We start from the raw sequence: 14054 nt of genomic DNA, 5'->3' as shown, positions 1-14054 counted from the left end.
CCTCCTTCATTTTACCCGCCATGTGACCCCGGCGCACTTTGCTCGGGCTCGGAGATGTAGGCTTCAGAAGCAGAGCGGGGGCTCTTAGAGCCCCCGGGGAAGCCCTGGATTCCAACCGGACAGCCCCCAGGCCACGCTGGCCCCTGCGCCTGCACCGATGAGGCAGCTCACAGGCGTTAGTTTAGGTTAAGAAAGATTCAGAGATAGGGAGGGCTTGGAAACCTGCCCCCCCTCCCCCACTGGAAGGGCAGCAGGCACCATGCTGGAATTGCATAGCCGGGGTTTGGCTTCCTCAACGTTATGCTGAACGTAGGTGATGTTCAAATATACTGGGTGGGAGGGTGGTCTGGGAGCCAGGACTCCTGGGTTCTTTTCCTGGCTCGGTGAAGGAACATGATCTAATAGTTAAAGCAGGGCATGGGGAGCCAGGACTCCTGGGTTCTCCTCCTGGCTCGGTGAAGGAACGTGATCTAATAGTTAAAGCAGGGCACGGGGAGCCAGGACTCCTGGGTTCTGCTCCCAGTGGTGCTGCAGCCTGGCCATGTAGCTTCCCCTCTCTGTGCCTCAGTGCCTGGGGGATGAGGCTGTTTCCCTTCCAGGTGGGGCGGTGAGGCTCCAGGAATGACTGTGAGGAGCGGTTCCAAAAAGCTGCTCCTCATCGTTAGAGATGGGCCCAGGCCCCGGCACAGGGCTCCAGAGCCTGTTCCGGGCTCCCCGCGGACACACACTCAGCTCTTGATCCCAGCTCGTAGCCCTCCCTGCTCCTCCGGTCCTGGGTTCCCCCGAGACAGGGCTCTGCTGATGCCCCAGCCTGGGTCCCCCCCATAGCTCTGCCTCCGTCCTGACCCTCAGCCCATCCTGAGCTGCCACCCCCAGCTCGGTTGTGCCCCTCGCTTTGACCCACAGCCTGCTGCCACCTTAGCCGCAGATTCCCAATGCAGAGAGCTCTGCCGGGCCCCTCCGTCTTGACCCACAGCCCCCCCGCTGTCTCGTCCAGCCCTGGGCGCTGCTGAGAGCCAGTGTTTTAGGGTTTGGGACATGCTGAACCAGGCACCAAGCCACAAACCTCCCATTCCCTCATGATCTGAGCTGGGGACTGGAAGGGGGTGGAGGTCTTGAGACAAGAGAGCCGACACTCTGCCCCCCGCCAGAGCTCACCTCCCGAGGTGGAGGACAATAGCCAAGCGTGAGCTGGCCCCCGCGTGGGGCCTGGCGGCCCAGCAGGGCAGGTAACCCAGTGCCATTTGCACCCCGTCCCCTCATGCCCACTGTGTTTCCCTTCCAGCCTGTAACGTGCTCTTCATCAACTCGGTGGAGATGGAGTCGCTGACGGGCCCGCAGGCCATCGCCAAAGCCATCAGCGAGACGCTGGCCCTGGCGCCCACGCCCGCCGCCACCATCGTGCACTTCAAAGTCTCCGTGCAGGGAATCACCTTGACGGACAACCAGAGAAAGTAAGAGCCCCGCCTGGGCCCGGCTCCCACGGGGGCCATGTCGCGCCGGGACGCCCAGGCGTCGAGCAGACAGGTCACCGCGGAACGAGCTGCGGTGGGGCTGGGTGAACAGGTAGGACGGCGGCTGGCCACCCCCAGAACTGGCTGTCAGGAGAGGGCCGGACCGGAGGCCTGTGAAGAATAGCCAGGATCTTGGAAGGAGCTGAGGCCTGGGGGGGGGGAAGCATTGCCCAATGGTTAGGGTGCGAGTCAGGGAGTTGGGAAACCCAGGTTCAATTCCCAGCTCTGTATGTGACCTGGGGCAAGTCAGCTCCTCTCATTGTCTCAGCTCCCGCTGGGTACAATGGGGGTGGGTGCGCTGTCCCACCTCCCACGGGTGTAGGGGGATAAATGCACTGGAACTCATGAGACATTCAGCTACCCTGGTAGCAGGGGGTCAGGGAAGTACCATAGATTCCTGCAGTGGGGGGGTCAGCTGGACTGCAGTTGGGATACAGTGTCTGTGGCCATTTAACCACAACTCTCAGGAGCATTTTTGAGGCAAACGGGGTTTCTGTGTCTGAACAGACAGAGACAGATCTGACTGGATTCTCATTTACATGAGAAACGGGGTCCGATCCAGACTTGATTTCAGTTCCCACCCCAGGAGAGTCGCTGGGCTTTGCTTTGGGTCCAGCTGTCTCTTTTTGGATGGTCTATTGAAGGGAGCGTTTGGAGCGATTCGTCTTTTAAAAAGGCCTGGGCTGTACTGGCCCTGTCACTGTGGCAGGTGGGGTATTGCCGTGGGAAATGGAAGATTTGATTCCCAGTCCTGGCTGCTCTCAGCCATGCTGCTGGGAAGGGTGCATGCACTGGGGAAGCGAGTGCTTGGCATGCAGAGAATGCTGCCTGGGGTACAGGCTCTTGGAAGGATCATCACGTACCTGGATGCTCCCAGGACGGGCCCAGTTTGCTCAGGTCTGACCCACCTCTTGCTGTCAGCTAACTGGACAACGAAAGGCTCCTTGCCCCCGTCCCTATTTCAGGTATGGCAAGGCAAAGTCACCGCGTCACGCGTTCACCCAGCGCCGTTGCCTCTGCACCGGCTGGGATTGCCCGGCTGTGTGAGGATGCAACCTCTTGTTAACGCCACCTCGTGGCGGGAGGATGCAAACGTGGCGGGAGAAGAGCCGGCGGGGCGGGGCTCCATGCGGGATGCAGAGCCTAGGGGCTGATCTTACGCACTCACCGTGGCCTCTGCTTGTGTTTCAGATTGTTCTTCAGACGACATTATCCCCTCAGCACCGTCACCTACTGCGACCTGGACCCCCAGGAACGAAAGTAAGTGCCGTCGCCGGAGGTCCCTGCGTGGGAATGGGGTTAGAGAAATAATCCCTCTCCCTTGGGTCTGTGTGCGGGTCAACGCCTTCGCTAACCACACCCAGCTTGCTTTTGAGGAGGAAAAAGGCTTGATCCATTGAAATCCAAAGGCAGCCGGCAGCCTGCAAGGGAGGGGCCACCAACCCCTGGGAGAATGAGCAGCGGCTGGGCAATCCGTCTACGCCAGCTGGCTGTAATGGGTCGTTCCTGCTCCGTGCTGCCAAGAAAGGCGACATCCCCCTGCTCTCGGGTCTCTGGCGATATCTCCCGGGGGGAAATTCTCCACCACTTGGAGTTTTTAAGTCAAGACTGGATGTCTCTCTTGCTCTTGCCCAGTTCTGGGCTGGATGCAGGATCCTTGAGGGAGGTTTTCTGGCCTTGCTATGCCGGAAGCCAGGCCAGATGAAAGTAATGGGCCCTTCTGGCTTTAAAAGCTATGCACATTCCTTCCCAACCGTCAATTGGTGCTCGCGAGCGGGAAACGCTAGAGTTGAGTATCCAAGCCCGTTTCCACCCTAGGATGCTCTTGGGGGCCCTGCAGGATATGGTCATGGCCAGATACTGCAGCCAGGCACGATGCGCCTAACTCAGGCAGCACAATCTGCAGAGCATGATCTTTGTAGCAGCTGGTCTTCACTCCTGGGCAAGGGATCCATTCTCAGTGGGGAACTGGGGAGTCAGGTGGAGCCTGCTTGGTGTCTCTGCTTAAAAGGGTCAGGTTCTGATCAAAACAATGCTGCAAAGGAGATTGTTTGTTTGGGTGCGGGCGTTTGCCCGTGGGTGTGGGGGCGCTTGTAGGAGGTTCAGTCCATAGAAGCAGATCTTAGAAACAGGCTCGTATCTAGTTCCAAGACGTCAATGGACTAGAGGACTTTATGTTCAGGGGAATTAGGTGCCTAAATACCTCAGAGGATCTGGGCCATACCGCCTTATTTTCAGAGGTTTCCCCAATCCCCCATGGCCTCATTCAGAGCTCCTGAAAGTCAGGCCCGGGCAGTGACTTTCCAGCTAGTGCTTGGCCTGAAACGGTGATGCTAGCAGATGAGTTTGGTATCATTGTGCTTGGTGAGAAGAGCAGTAATTCCCTGGGGTTGTTTTTCTCCCGGCAGATGGACTAAATCAGACGGCGGAGGTCCTGCAAAGTAAGTGCCACTTACCGAATTCTTTGCTGCCATTCCCATTCTGACCGTTGGGTTGTGTTCGTGTTTTGAGCTGGCCCTGCGAGCCACCCGCTGAGTGACTGCTCCAGACAGGCAAACCGGACCAGATCAACCCCTGCCAAGCGTAGATGCTTCTCCAAGCCTCTTCCTTCAAAAAAACCAGCCGTCCCGACGGGGTGTGTCAATGGGCACACATCACCGTTTGCTCTGTCCTTCAGGTCACATGACCGGTGCATGCTAGCGGCTCCTGTCTCTGGCCTTGGTGAGCAGGGCAGAAGCAGCTGCCGGAAGACATGACAGACATAGGCGCCGACTCCGTGGGTGCTCCGGGGCTGGAGCACCCATGGAGAAAAATTAGTGGGTGCTGAGCACCCACTGGCAGCTCCCCGTGGCCCTGCCCCGCCCCCCTGCTCCAGCTCGCCTCCGCTGCGAGCGCGCCACTGCGTCCTGCTTCTCCCCCCTCCCTCCCAGCACTTGCCCTCGTCAGTGCCCCCTCTGGAGCGGGTCGGGACTGCAGGCAGTGTCACCGTCCCCCAGCGGGCAGGTGCGCCCATATCTGGTTCTTACAGCGTTTGCATGTTCTGCTGTGAGAGCCGGATGCTGCCCGTCGCGGCTGGGAAACGTTTCCCGCTGCAGCCTGACACTGTAATAACCCACAACAAGAACAAAGGCTGCAGGGAGAGACCATTTCCCTGTGGCGGGGCCAGCAGGACACGCCCCGAGGTGTGGGGTCCTGTTGGCGTGTGTCCCCCCGGCTAGACAGTGCGGTCCCTGACCGCTCCCATCAGTGTTAATGGCAGGTCTGAGGTAGCCCCGAGGTCAGGAGTACGTAGACTCCTCTCCTCCTCCAGGCCTGGCCAGCGCCACACGTCCCCAAGCGAACGAGGGCAGTGGGAAGGGGCAGCCGTGCGGCCCCTTTGCCCTACGTCGCCCACGGGAGGATGGAGCTGCCAGCTGAACCCCATTCGAGTGAGCCCAGGCCCCACTAATTTTAGTCATTGTGTTAGCCAAGGGCTTTTAATTAGTATCCCCAGCTGTCGGGATTTTTCGCTCTCTAATTAGAAATGACCTGGCAGGGAGCTGGCTAACATTCTGTTCCCCTCCAATCCCGTATTTATAACCTGGCTTTTAACGTTCGAATTAAAAAGGATATTTTGTTTGTACAGGGGGAGGGAGATTTTAACGGAGCCGGACAATCCCCCGGCTCCTCCCGCCCCTTGTCTCCTCCGAGACCAACAAACCTGCCGTTCCCCTTCCGTGTCTGGGGAGATGAATTGCCACGTAGAAACGCCCGGCTGGCCCCCAGGAGGGGTTCTGAATGTGCGGCGTGCCCCAGGGCCATGCTTGTCTGGCGTGGCCGCAGGGGAACAAGCTGTCCCCTGGGGAATAAATATTCTTGTCCTTTGAAGCATCTGGACGTGATTATTTTGCAGGCTGCTTCAGGGAATAGTCACGTTTAAAAAAGCCCAAGGGTCTCGCCAAGCAGAGCCTGCTCATCACCGCCTAGCTGCTAGGATCAGGGCATGCCACCCGCCTTTTCCCCTTTAAACGCAGCCTCCCTCAGACAGGGGGTTGGCACAGGCTGCGCCCAGGCAGGAAAGGGCCGATGGGCCCAGTGGGTGCCGACGCCTAGGAATGGTGTCCTCAGAGGGAAGGAGCCAGCTGCAGCTCCCCTTGGGGCTTTGTCCTGTGCTCACAAGGCCCCGGCAGAGAGTGGCTGGTGGAGGGGAAGAGAGGAGCGTGAGCAGCGCTGAGGGGTGCGGTGTGGAGACGGCAAAGCTGGAGGATGGAGAAGGAAAGGAGAAGCCATGGTCAGTGATCCACACGGTTGCACTGGCAGGCTGGTGGCCACTCTGGTCCCTTTGGGGACAGCTGAAGTGCACGAAGCAAAACCCTGGACCCAGGGCTTGGGGGAAGTTCAGCTCTGGGTCCAGGCTGGGCCACACAACCCCAGACCCACTTTCGCGGTGTCCCAGGAGCATGCGGCTTCAGAAGCTATTGATGCGGGGACCTGCAGGTTGCTCTGCGGCCTAGTTCAGCACAGGGGTGTTACCCCTTCCCAATAGCCGCTTCCCAGACGATGTCCCCGAATTGGATTTGAATTGTGCCAGCGGTGTCGCTGACCTTCCGCACACCGATTACTCCTGACTCCTGCTGCCCTGCATAAGAATTGATAGACACATGGGCTGCGATGCAGACCCCCCTTCCCCATTCATTCCAATGGGAGTAGCGCACCCAGGCCTTCAGATGGCTTTGAACATCTCAGCCTGAAGGGAAGGAAATGTTCCTGCTGAGGCCCGATCTCCGTGAGTTGGCGGGAAAAACTCCATCAGCACCAGTGGAAGCGGAATGGGCCCTGAGGATGCATGTGCCGAGCCAGCTAGGGTGCGTTCCCCACTGCCCTGCAAAGCATGCGCCGCGTATCCTGAGCAGCGGCCATCAGGTCTCTCCAGTGGGTGATCACGTGTAGGCGGCAACGTTGGGGTGTGGTTTGGCGGCTTGTCATCCAGATGGGCCAGATGTTCTGATGTGGGCCGCCCCGTCCCCTCTCTTGCCCCCGTGAGCCGGATCCCGTTGCCGGCTATGCCGTTGTCTCACGATCTCTGCTTCCTGGCAGCTCTCTCATGCACATTCTCTCTTTCTGACCCAACAGGCTCTTTGGCTTTGTGGCCAGGAAGCAGGGAAGCACAACGGACAACATTTGTCACCTCTTCGCCGAGCAGGATCCTGACCAGCCGGCCGCCGCCATCGTCAATTTCGTGTCAAGGGTCATGCTTGGCTCCGGCCAGAAGAGATGAGCCGCTGGACACGGGTAGTTCTTGCCCTTGAATTTTGGAGAAGGACTTGGAGTTGATCCGAGAAGGAGCGCGAGGAAGTGCATTGTGGGAGAGGGAAGTGAATCGGGGGGAAACGGTCTGAATTGTGGAAGAAAAAAACCCCTCACCCAATCGTAACAAAACAAAACTAAAGGAAGCGATGTCAGCGCATTTCCCATCGCAGGGAATGTGACCAGCGCAACGGCCAGGAGTCGGAGGAGTGGAACCGGGTTGGCTTTTGGATCAGGATCCCCGCTGGGGGTTTCAAGTGGTGAATTCATCCCGGGTCATAGTGGGAACGTTCACGGCCCTGCCATTTGAAAACCAGCAACTCTGTTTGCAAATGTCAGTCGTTTGTTTTAAATAACCGTGGCTAACTGATCGAACAAAAGGCAGGTCTGCAGGACCCTCCCGCCCCCACCTCCCCTCCCTGGGGCCATACCCATTGGAACAGCTTACCAAGGGCAGTGGTGGGCTTTCTCCATCACTGGCCATTTTTAAATCAAGATGAGATGTTTTGCTAAGAGATCTGCTCTGGTTCAAACAAGAATGAATTCTGGGCAGATCTCTGCCCTGTGTTACGCAGGAGGTCAGACTGGATCTCAGTGGTCCATTCTGGCCTTATGACCTATGTGCTAGAGCAGTGGTTTTCTACCAGTGCTCCGCAGACCCCGGGGGGTGGGTGGGGGCCTGCAGACTATGTCTAAGATTTCCAAAGGGGTCCGCACCCCCATTTGAAATTTTTTAGGGGCCCGCAAATGAAAACAGGTTGAAAACCACTGTGCTCAAGTGATCAGGCAGGAAAAAAAGGATGGTCAATATCCCTTTTAACCTTCCCTTCTCTGAGGTCTGCAACTCCTGTGTATATGAAGTGTGTGTGGGGATGTGTCATACATGTACATTCCCAGCAGCGGGGTTTATATAAAGCCGGTAGCCCCCTAGCAACTCCCTTTGCTCTCTGTGCTGCACGCCACAGCCCGTCAGGATTGCCTGGCAGCAGAAGGGAGAGAATTCAGATCCTCCTGCTCCAAAAAGCACAGGACTAGGCCACTTGAGCGAAAGGGGACGCGCTGGTTAGTGGTATGGGATCTATGACACATCGGTGCGCAGTTCTGATTCCATCCAGTACAGGGCGGTGGTGACGCATACACACTAGGCAGTTCTTATACACGCACCGAGTTGCATAGCAGTTTGCCCTTCACTAACTGCATTCGGGAGCATGCTTTCCAAAGATCATCTTCACCAGAAAGATCTTCTGGCCTATATACAATGGGGCCTGCAGTACCTGTCCTTTACCCTGTATTTTCGCCTGCAGACTGTCACGTGTTCTCTTAAAGACCAACATACCGGAAGCGGACGCAGGTCTGGTCGAGCCTGCTCTCTTCTCCTTCTGTAGACGTACAAGCGATTTGTTCATTGCATGGACATTTGGTTGCGCGAAAGGCAAATAAGTATAAAGAAAACTCAGGCATTTTTGGAGGCCACTAAAAGAAAAGACCCTGCAGTCTGTGGGCGGCTTTGGCTCTGCCGGATTCTTTCAGCTGATCCAAAAGCCAAGAGATCTCATGGCCGGATTTGGGCCTCAGATGCTCTGCCCTGCGGTGGCTTGGAGCTCTGAATGTATGGTAGTTTAGTAACGACCCAGGAGGTGTAAGCTTTGCCTTGGCTTCAGGAGGCCAGAGGCCCTAGACCTTGCACTGAAATGCTGACTCACAAGAGAGAGCGACTAGCCTTGCAAATGGGGATGGATGAGACCAAGTTCCCAGCCTTGCAAATCCCGCCACGGTCTCCTGTCTGCCTGGGCCTTTCCATAGGGAACAAAATGGTGCGGTAAAACCATGCATTACCCACAGATACCGGGCTCTTGTCCTCTCCCTGACTCCACACGGGCCCCCATGGGGCGATCTGTCGTTAACATCTGGCTCCGTGTAGCTCGGGTGAGATAGGAGCCCCCAGAGGACAGTCCAGGCAGTTAAGAGATGTTTTTCCTTCTCCCTGGGGAGTGGTTGTGTAGTTGGCCAGGTAAAATTATGTAGGTTTTACATAGGGTGACCAGAAAGCAAATGTGAAAAATCAGGACAGGGGGTCGGAGGTAATGGGAGCCTATATAAGAAAAAGACCCCAAAATCGGGACTGTCCCTATAAAATCGGGACATCTGGTCACCCTAGTTTTACACCTTCCTCTGACAGAGCTGGTATTGGCCAATCCCGGGAGGCAGCGTAGCAGATTGGATGGGCCAATGCGTTCTTCCCGGGTGGTAAATCTTAGGGGTGTATTTTTCTTTTTTTAATGCTTAGTTCAAGCTAGAGCTGAGACCCAAGCTATGAACAACCACCCCCCCACCCCCAAGCCCAAACACTCCCCAGTTCTGGGGGCATTCCAAACCCAGATCTCCCTGGATCTACAGCTTGCACCCAGCTCTGGGGAACCCTAAAAATTTGCATTGACAACCAATCTCCCAAGCATCTTTCTGGAGCTTTTGGGAAATGCAGTTACCAGCTTGAATTGCTCAGATATGGTCAGAGGTGTTAGGGGATGGGGGAAGCAGGAGAGAGAGGCCTTTCCTTGTTTGTGCCACATTTCAGTGCAAGGTTATGTGATACAGGCTGTTAATAAAACCAAAAACCACCCAAGATCTATAAACCAGCTAAAATATTGCAACCACCTGGATTCCCCCAGAGCATTCTGCTCTCTCATACAGAGGCAGTGTCCTGATATATATAATATATATATGAAATATACTGAAAAATACTGTAAGCTAATCAAATTTTTAAAAAGGGTTAAATTTACACAAAAATATTTATTTTTTGCCATATTGCTTTATGTGTATCTTATCTCCTCCATTATATACGGCCCCCCACCCTGTCCACATATAGACTCCTGTACGTATAACTCACCGTAGAGTGTAACAGGCGAACGTGGTTTATTTTGGTTATACCAGTGACATGGGCAAGAGAGCGCAGTGCCCCTTTAGACCCCGCCCCCCCAAGGAGCAACGCGTATGATTGGTCCCCCACCTCTAGCCCCCACCCCTTTTCCCTGTTGAACATGGAAATTTGCTAGCGCCTGGAGCAAATTAGCATGTGAGGCGTGTGAGTTTGAAACCGTTGCCAAGTGACGTGAGGGTTGGCGGCGTGCGTGGATGTGTGTGAGCGTGTGTGTGTGTCAGGGCCACAGCTGCGTGAGCGTGCGGAGGGCTCTTTCGTTTCTGGAGACCGGATGAGGGTTAGATTTGCGTCAGGGAGGTGTTGGGCGACTGGTACTGGGATGGGGTGGGAGTGGTCACTTCATGACGTCCGCCAGGGCCCTGTGTTCCTGCCCACCCCGCTGTGTAGGACGTTGAGATATTTTTATTTTAAGTTGTTAAAAAGAAATGCCCTCCTTCTGCAAAATTCAAGCAAGAGGAACCCCTCACTTGTAACCTTCTCACCCTGCCATTAACCGATTAGACAAACACTGTGTTTATAGATATTTAAATATATAAAGGTATATTTTTTGAAAGTCTCTATTTTTCAGACTTCATTTTTCTCACAGCTAAAGCTAATTTTATTATTTTTGTTTTAATCTGCTGTCCTGCCCCGGAAATTGGGGCTTGAGCATTAAATGCATATTTTTCCCCATAAAATGAACCCATATTAAGGCATCGAGCAATCTCGTCTATAAAACGATCACAGCAGATACCCGATAATGACAGAACACTTGCTTCCAGCTGTGGCTGGCAATGGCTCGTTGCTAACTCACCAGCTGAAGACAGAAGCTTTAGACTGTCAAAATCTCTAACGCTACAATCACTATTGATTATATTTTTAACACAAAGCTAATCATCTTGCAAATGACATAAGCAGGCGTTTTCCAGCTTCCATTTAAGACTTTTTAAAAAAAACAAACAACAGTTGCATTTTATGGGTAACTTCTTTCTGTAATCCCTGATTTCCCAAGCCAGACCATCAGCTTGTGTAAATCGGAGTAGTTCCACTGATCTCTGTGAAGCTACTAAGCCAGGCAAAAACCTGGCTTCACTGGCCAAGGTTTATCGTTTTCTTTCCTAAAGGGTCCGAGAAGATTCTTTGTGTTTTAAAAATGCAGTCACAGTATTTGAGATTGATGCTGATGCAATTTATCCCAGCGGATGTATCCTAATAATCACACTGCCGTTTTTTCCAGCAGCGGATGTTGTATCTCTCACACACACGCAGACACTCACACCTACTCCATGCACAAGGAACTGCATATATTCTTGCCAAAGATATCCTTTAAAATGCACTTTTCCCAGCCGGTTTTGTTTTGTTTTGTAAATTGATTGTATGTGCTCTTTTCCCCTCCCCACCAAGAACCCCTTTGCTGGCGATTTTGTTGTGTGCATTAGTAAGCTCTGATTCCCGGAGCGCCCAGCTGATGTTAATTTTATATAACTCTATATTCCAGTAGAGTCGGAGATTCTTAAAATAGTTGACACAAGATATCCTGATTTCTTTAGCCGCAGACTGAGTGATGACAGCAGCAGGTCAGTCAATTCTCGTCACCCCTCTCCTGGCCTTCCCTTCTCAAACCCCTTCTTCGTTAAAGAACCCCGGAGACCAAGCAACATGCTATGGTTGCTTGTGTCTGGTGGCATTTCAAACAAACTGCTATATATGTCTCCTCCATATCTTACTGCTCAGGGAACTCCCTCCCCACCTCCCCCAGAAAGGGAAATTGGAATGTCTTTGGGCTTCTGATCGAAAAGCTGTTAAAGTCAACAGGTGTCTTCCCATTGATTTATGAGCTTTGGCCTAGTCTACACTGGGAGGGGGGGTCGATGTAAGATACACAGCTTCAGCTACGGGAATACCCGTAGCTGAAGTCAACGTATCTTATTTCGACTTACCTCCCGTCGACGCGGGAGCAGGATTGACAGCCACGGCTCCCCCGTTGACTCTGCTACCGCCGCTCGCTCCGGTGGAGTTCCAGAGTCGACAGGGAGCGCGTTTGGGGATCGATATATTGCGTCTAGATGAGACGCGATATATCGATCCCCGATAAATCGTTCGCTACCTGCTGATACGGTGGTTATTCTGGACGTACCCTAAGACTCAGAATCTTAAATATAGAAACATCCACTAAGTGCATTGTCATCCCTCATTCCAAACGTCCTTTCATGGGATTGGATCCAAATTGTGCCTAGCTCCCTATTTACCACCTGGCTAACCAACACCACCCCAAACTTCAGACAACTTTGGCTCTACGTCCACGGCGCGTCATTGGCCATCATGGCGTTGATCAGTGAATAACCCAGAATCAAAACACTTGAGCGAGGCTTTGGGATCTCTCCTGGAGCTCTGGTGAAGGTTGGTATAAAACCAGAATCAGTTTAAGACAGCGTCCATTCCTGGAACTGAACCGTTTCTGAGTTTCAGTAAACGCAGAACCTTCCCCACTGCATCCATGCCCTCTTCTCCCGTTCCTGGCTGGGGCTGGGATTGGAGCTCTTCTCCCTGCAGAACCCAGCACATTCTTGTGAGGTTCCCATGTCCAGTTTCTCGGCTTAACGAGACTTGGGCGAAGGAATTGAACTGTTGGGAGCTTATCGGAACCAAACGAGTTTAGAGATTTGCCCTGCACTGGTTGGTGTCTTTTCACTCTGTTCCTTCCCCGCCCCCAACTCTGGTAATGCAAACAGGAACTACACACATACAACAAGAGAAGTCAACATAACACAAGCCTCACGCCCTCCCCCACATTCATCAACATAATGGGGCCACAATTGGCACTGACTCCTCCCCTCCCTCCCCGTACAATGAGCTGCCCCAAACTAGAGGTCAGAGCAGTCAATTTGGATCCTGAGTCACCTGAATCTGCATCTACAATATGGACACAACACCCAACACCTTCCCCCATACTGGGATTTGGGGCTGATCTTGCGCTCACTGAAATCAAGGGCAAAACGCCCATTGGCTCTACTGGTGCAGATCCTCAATCCTTGAGGTGAATGTTTGGAAAGCACATGGAGTGCCTCCTTTAAAAGGCACTGCAGGGGTGCAAAGTATTATTTAAACAAACCCTCAGCCTCATAAATAATCCAGCTGTTAAAAACCTGCTAATCAAACTGACAGGAAAATCGTGCAGCAAAGTGGGCTGGTATTTTTTGTTTTGCTAACTCGGTTGTTTTTTTTTGTTTGTTTTTTAAAAAAAATCACTCTCTTTTTCCAATATTTCATTTGCTGTTGTGTTGCTACCATTGTCGATTTGGGAATGTTACAAATGTATTTGCTAATCAGTGTTAACGACCAGTTTAAAATAACTTGCCTTCAATTTGCATCATGTCAGGTTTTTTTTTTAAAAATGTATGAAACACAAAAGAGGAAAAAGCGATTTCCCATTTCGGTGTATTTATAGCGATGGAAATATACTTTATATTTTTCATCTTTGTGCCCATAACTTTGTCACTGTATAAAGGCGACCTGTGTTACTCATTGTCCATGTGTGAATGTGCACTACACCCCTCCCCTAGCCGTTTTTCCTCTCCTTTGTACAGAGGGCTGATTCTTTGCAGTTCATTGTATGGCTTTATAAGCGATAAAAGAATCAATTATATATAATATACTGTTGCTTGGAATGCCAGCTCGGGGTCTGGATCGCTGGAATTGTATCTCAAAATTTAAGGGAGTGCAGGAATAAATGCTCTGTTCTTTTTGCACAGGGAAATCTATATGGTGACTGTGTTTGCTCCTGCCTCAGTTGCTTCTCCCCTTCCTAGGTGGAAACGTGGTGCCATGGGCGGGTGCATGGGGATGTAATGATTCGTGATCCATAGTCCCTCTTAAACGGGCGACGTCTTGTAAAGAAAACAGCTACAACTACAGACAGAAACAAACAGTCGCTTGTGCGGCTTGACTTCCAGCATGGTCTCACTGTGTTTACCAGGGACATCACCCTGCCTGGAATGCTTCAGCTCTCAGTGGCATCTGGTGGCTAAATAACATACTGCGAGTAAACGTAATGCCATGATGTTTGACCGGGCCCTCAAAGTGGCTCCCACGGCTCCTGCCCCCCACCCCCAAGCACACACTTCGCCTACACTCCCCTGAAGTTTCCACATAACCGCGCCTCCTACCTTTAATAGCAGCCGTCCTTCTCCCCACAAGGCAGCGTAGCCACCCTCTCCACCTTCCCTTTCCCCATACCCCTGCTAGCTACACCCTCCCACTCCGCTTTCTCCCTTCCTGACCCACTGCCCCTGCTGGATGTTCCCTCATTTCCCCGCTCCACAGCCAGGGCCAACCAG

At 53.2% G+C, this 14054-nt stretch overlaps 1 protein-coding gene across 10 annotated transcripts in view; it reads left to right on the top strand.

Annotated features, from left to right (window-relative positions):
* TNS1 (tensin 1) overlaps positions 1-13103 on the top strand; it is a 252557-nt gene extending 239454 nt beyond the window's left edge. For all 10 annotated transcript variants that reach the window (XM_039493617.1, XM_039493616.1, XM_039493614.1 and 7 more), the window contains 4 exons: positions 1286-1454; positions 2706-2774; positions 3923-3955; positions 6627-13103. In XM_039493617.1, the coding sequence (XP_039349551.1) occupies positions 1286-1454; positions 2706-2774; positions 3923-3955; positions 6627-6771 (416 nt within the window). In that variant the 3' untranslated portion in view covers positions 6772-13103. The remainder of the gene's footprint in view (positions 1-1285; positions 1455-2705; positions 2775-3922; positions 3956-6626) is intronic.
* The last annotated feature ends 951 nt before the right edge of the window (positions 13104-14054 follow it).

Source organism: Mauremys reevesii, linkage group 11 (assembly GCF_016161935.1).
Source record: "Mauremys reevesii isolate NIE-2019 linkage group 11, ASM1616193v1, whole genome shotgun sequence".
Classification (NCBI taxonomy): domain Eukaryota; kingdom Metazoa; phylum Chordata; order Testudines; family Geoemydidae; genus Mauremys; species Mauremys reevesii.
This window is presented reverse-complemented; position numbering and strand designations above follow the sequence as displayed.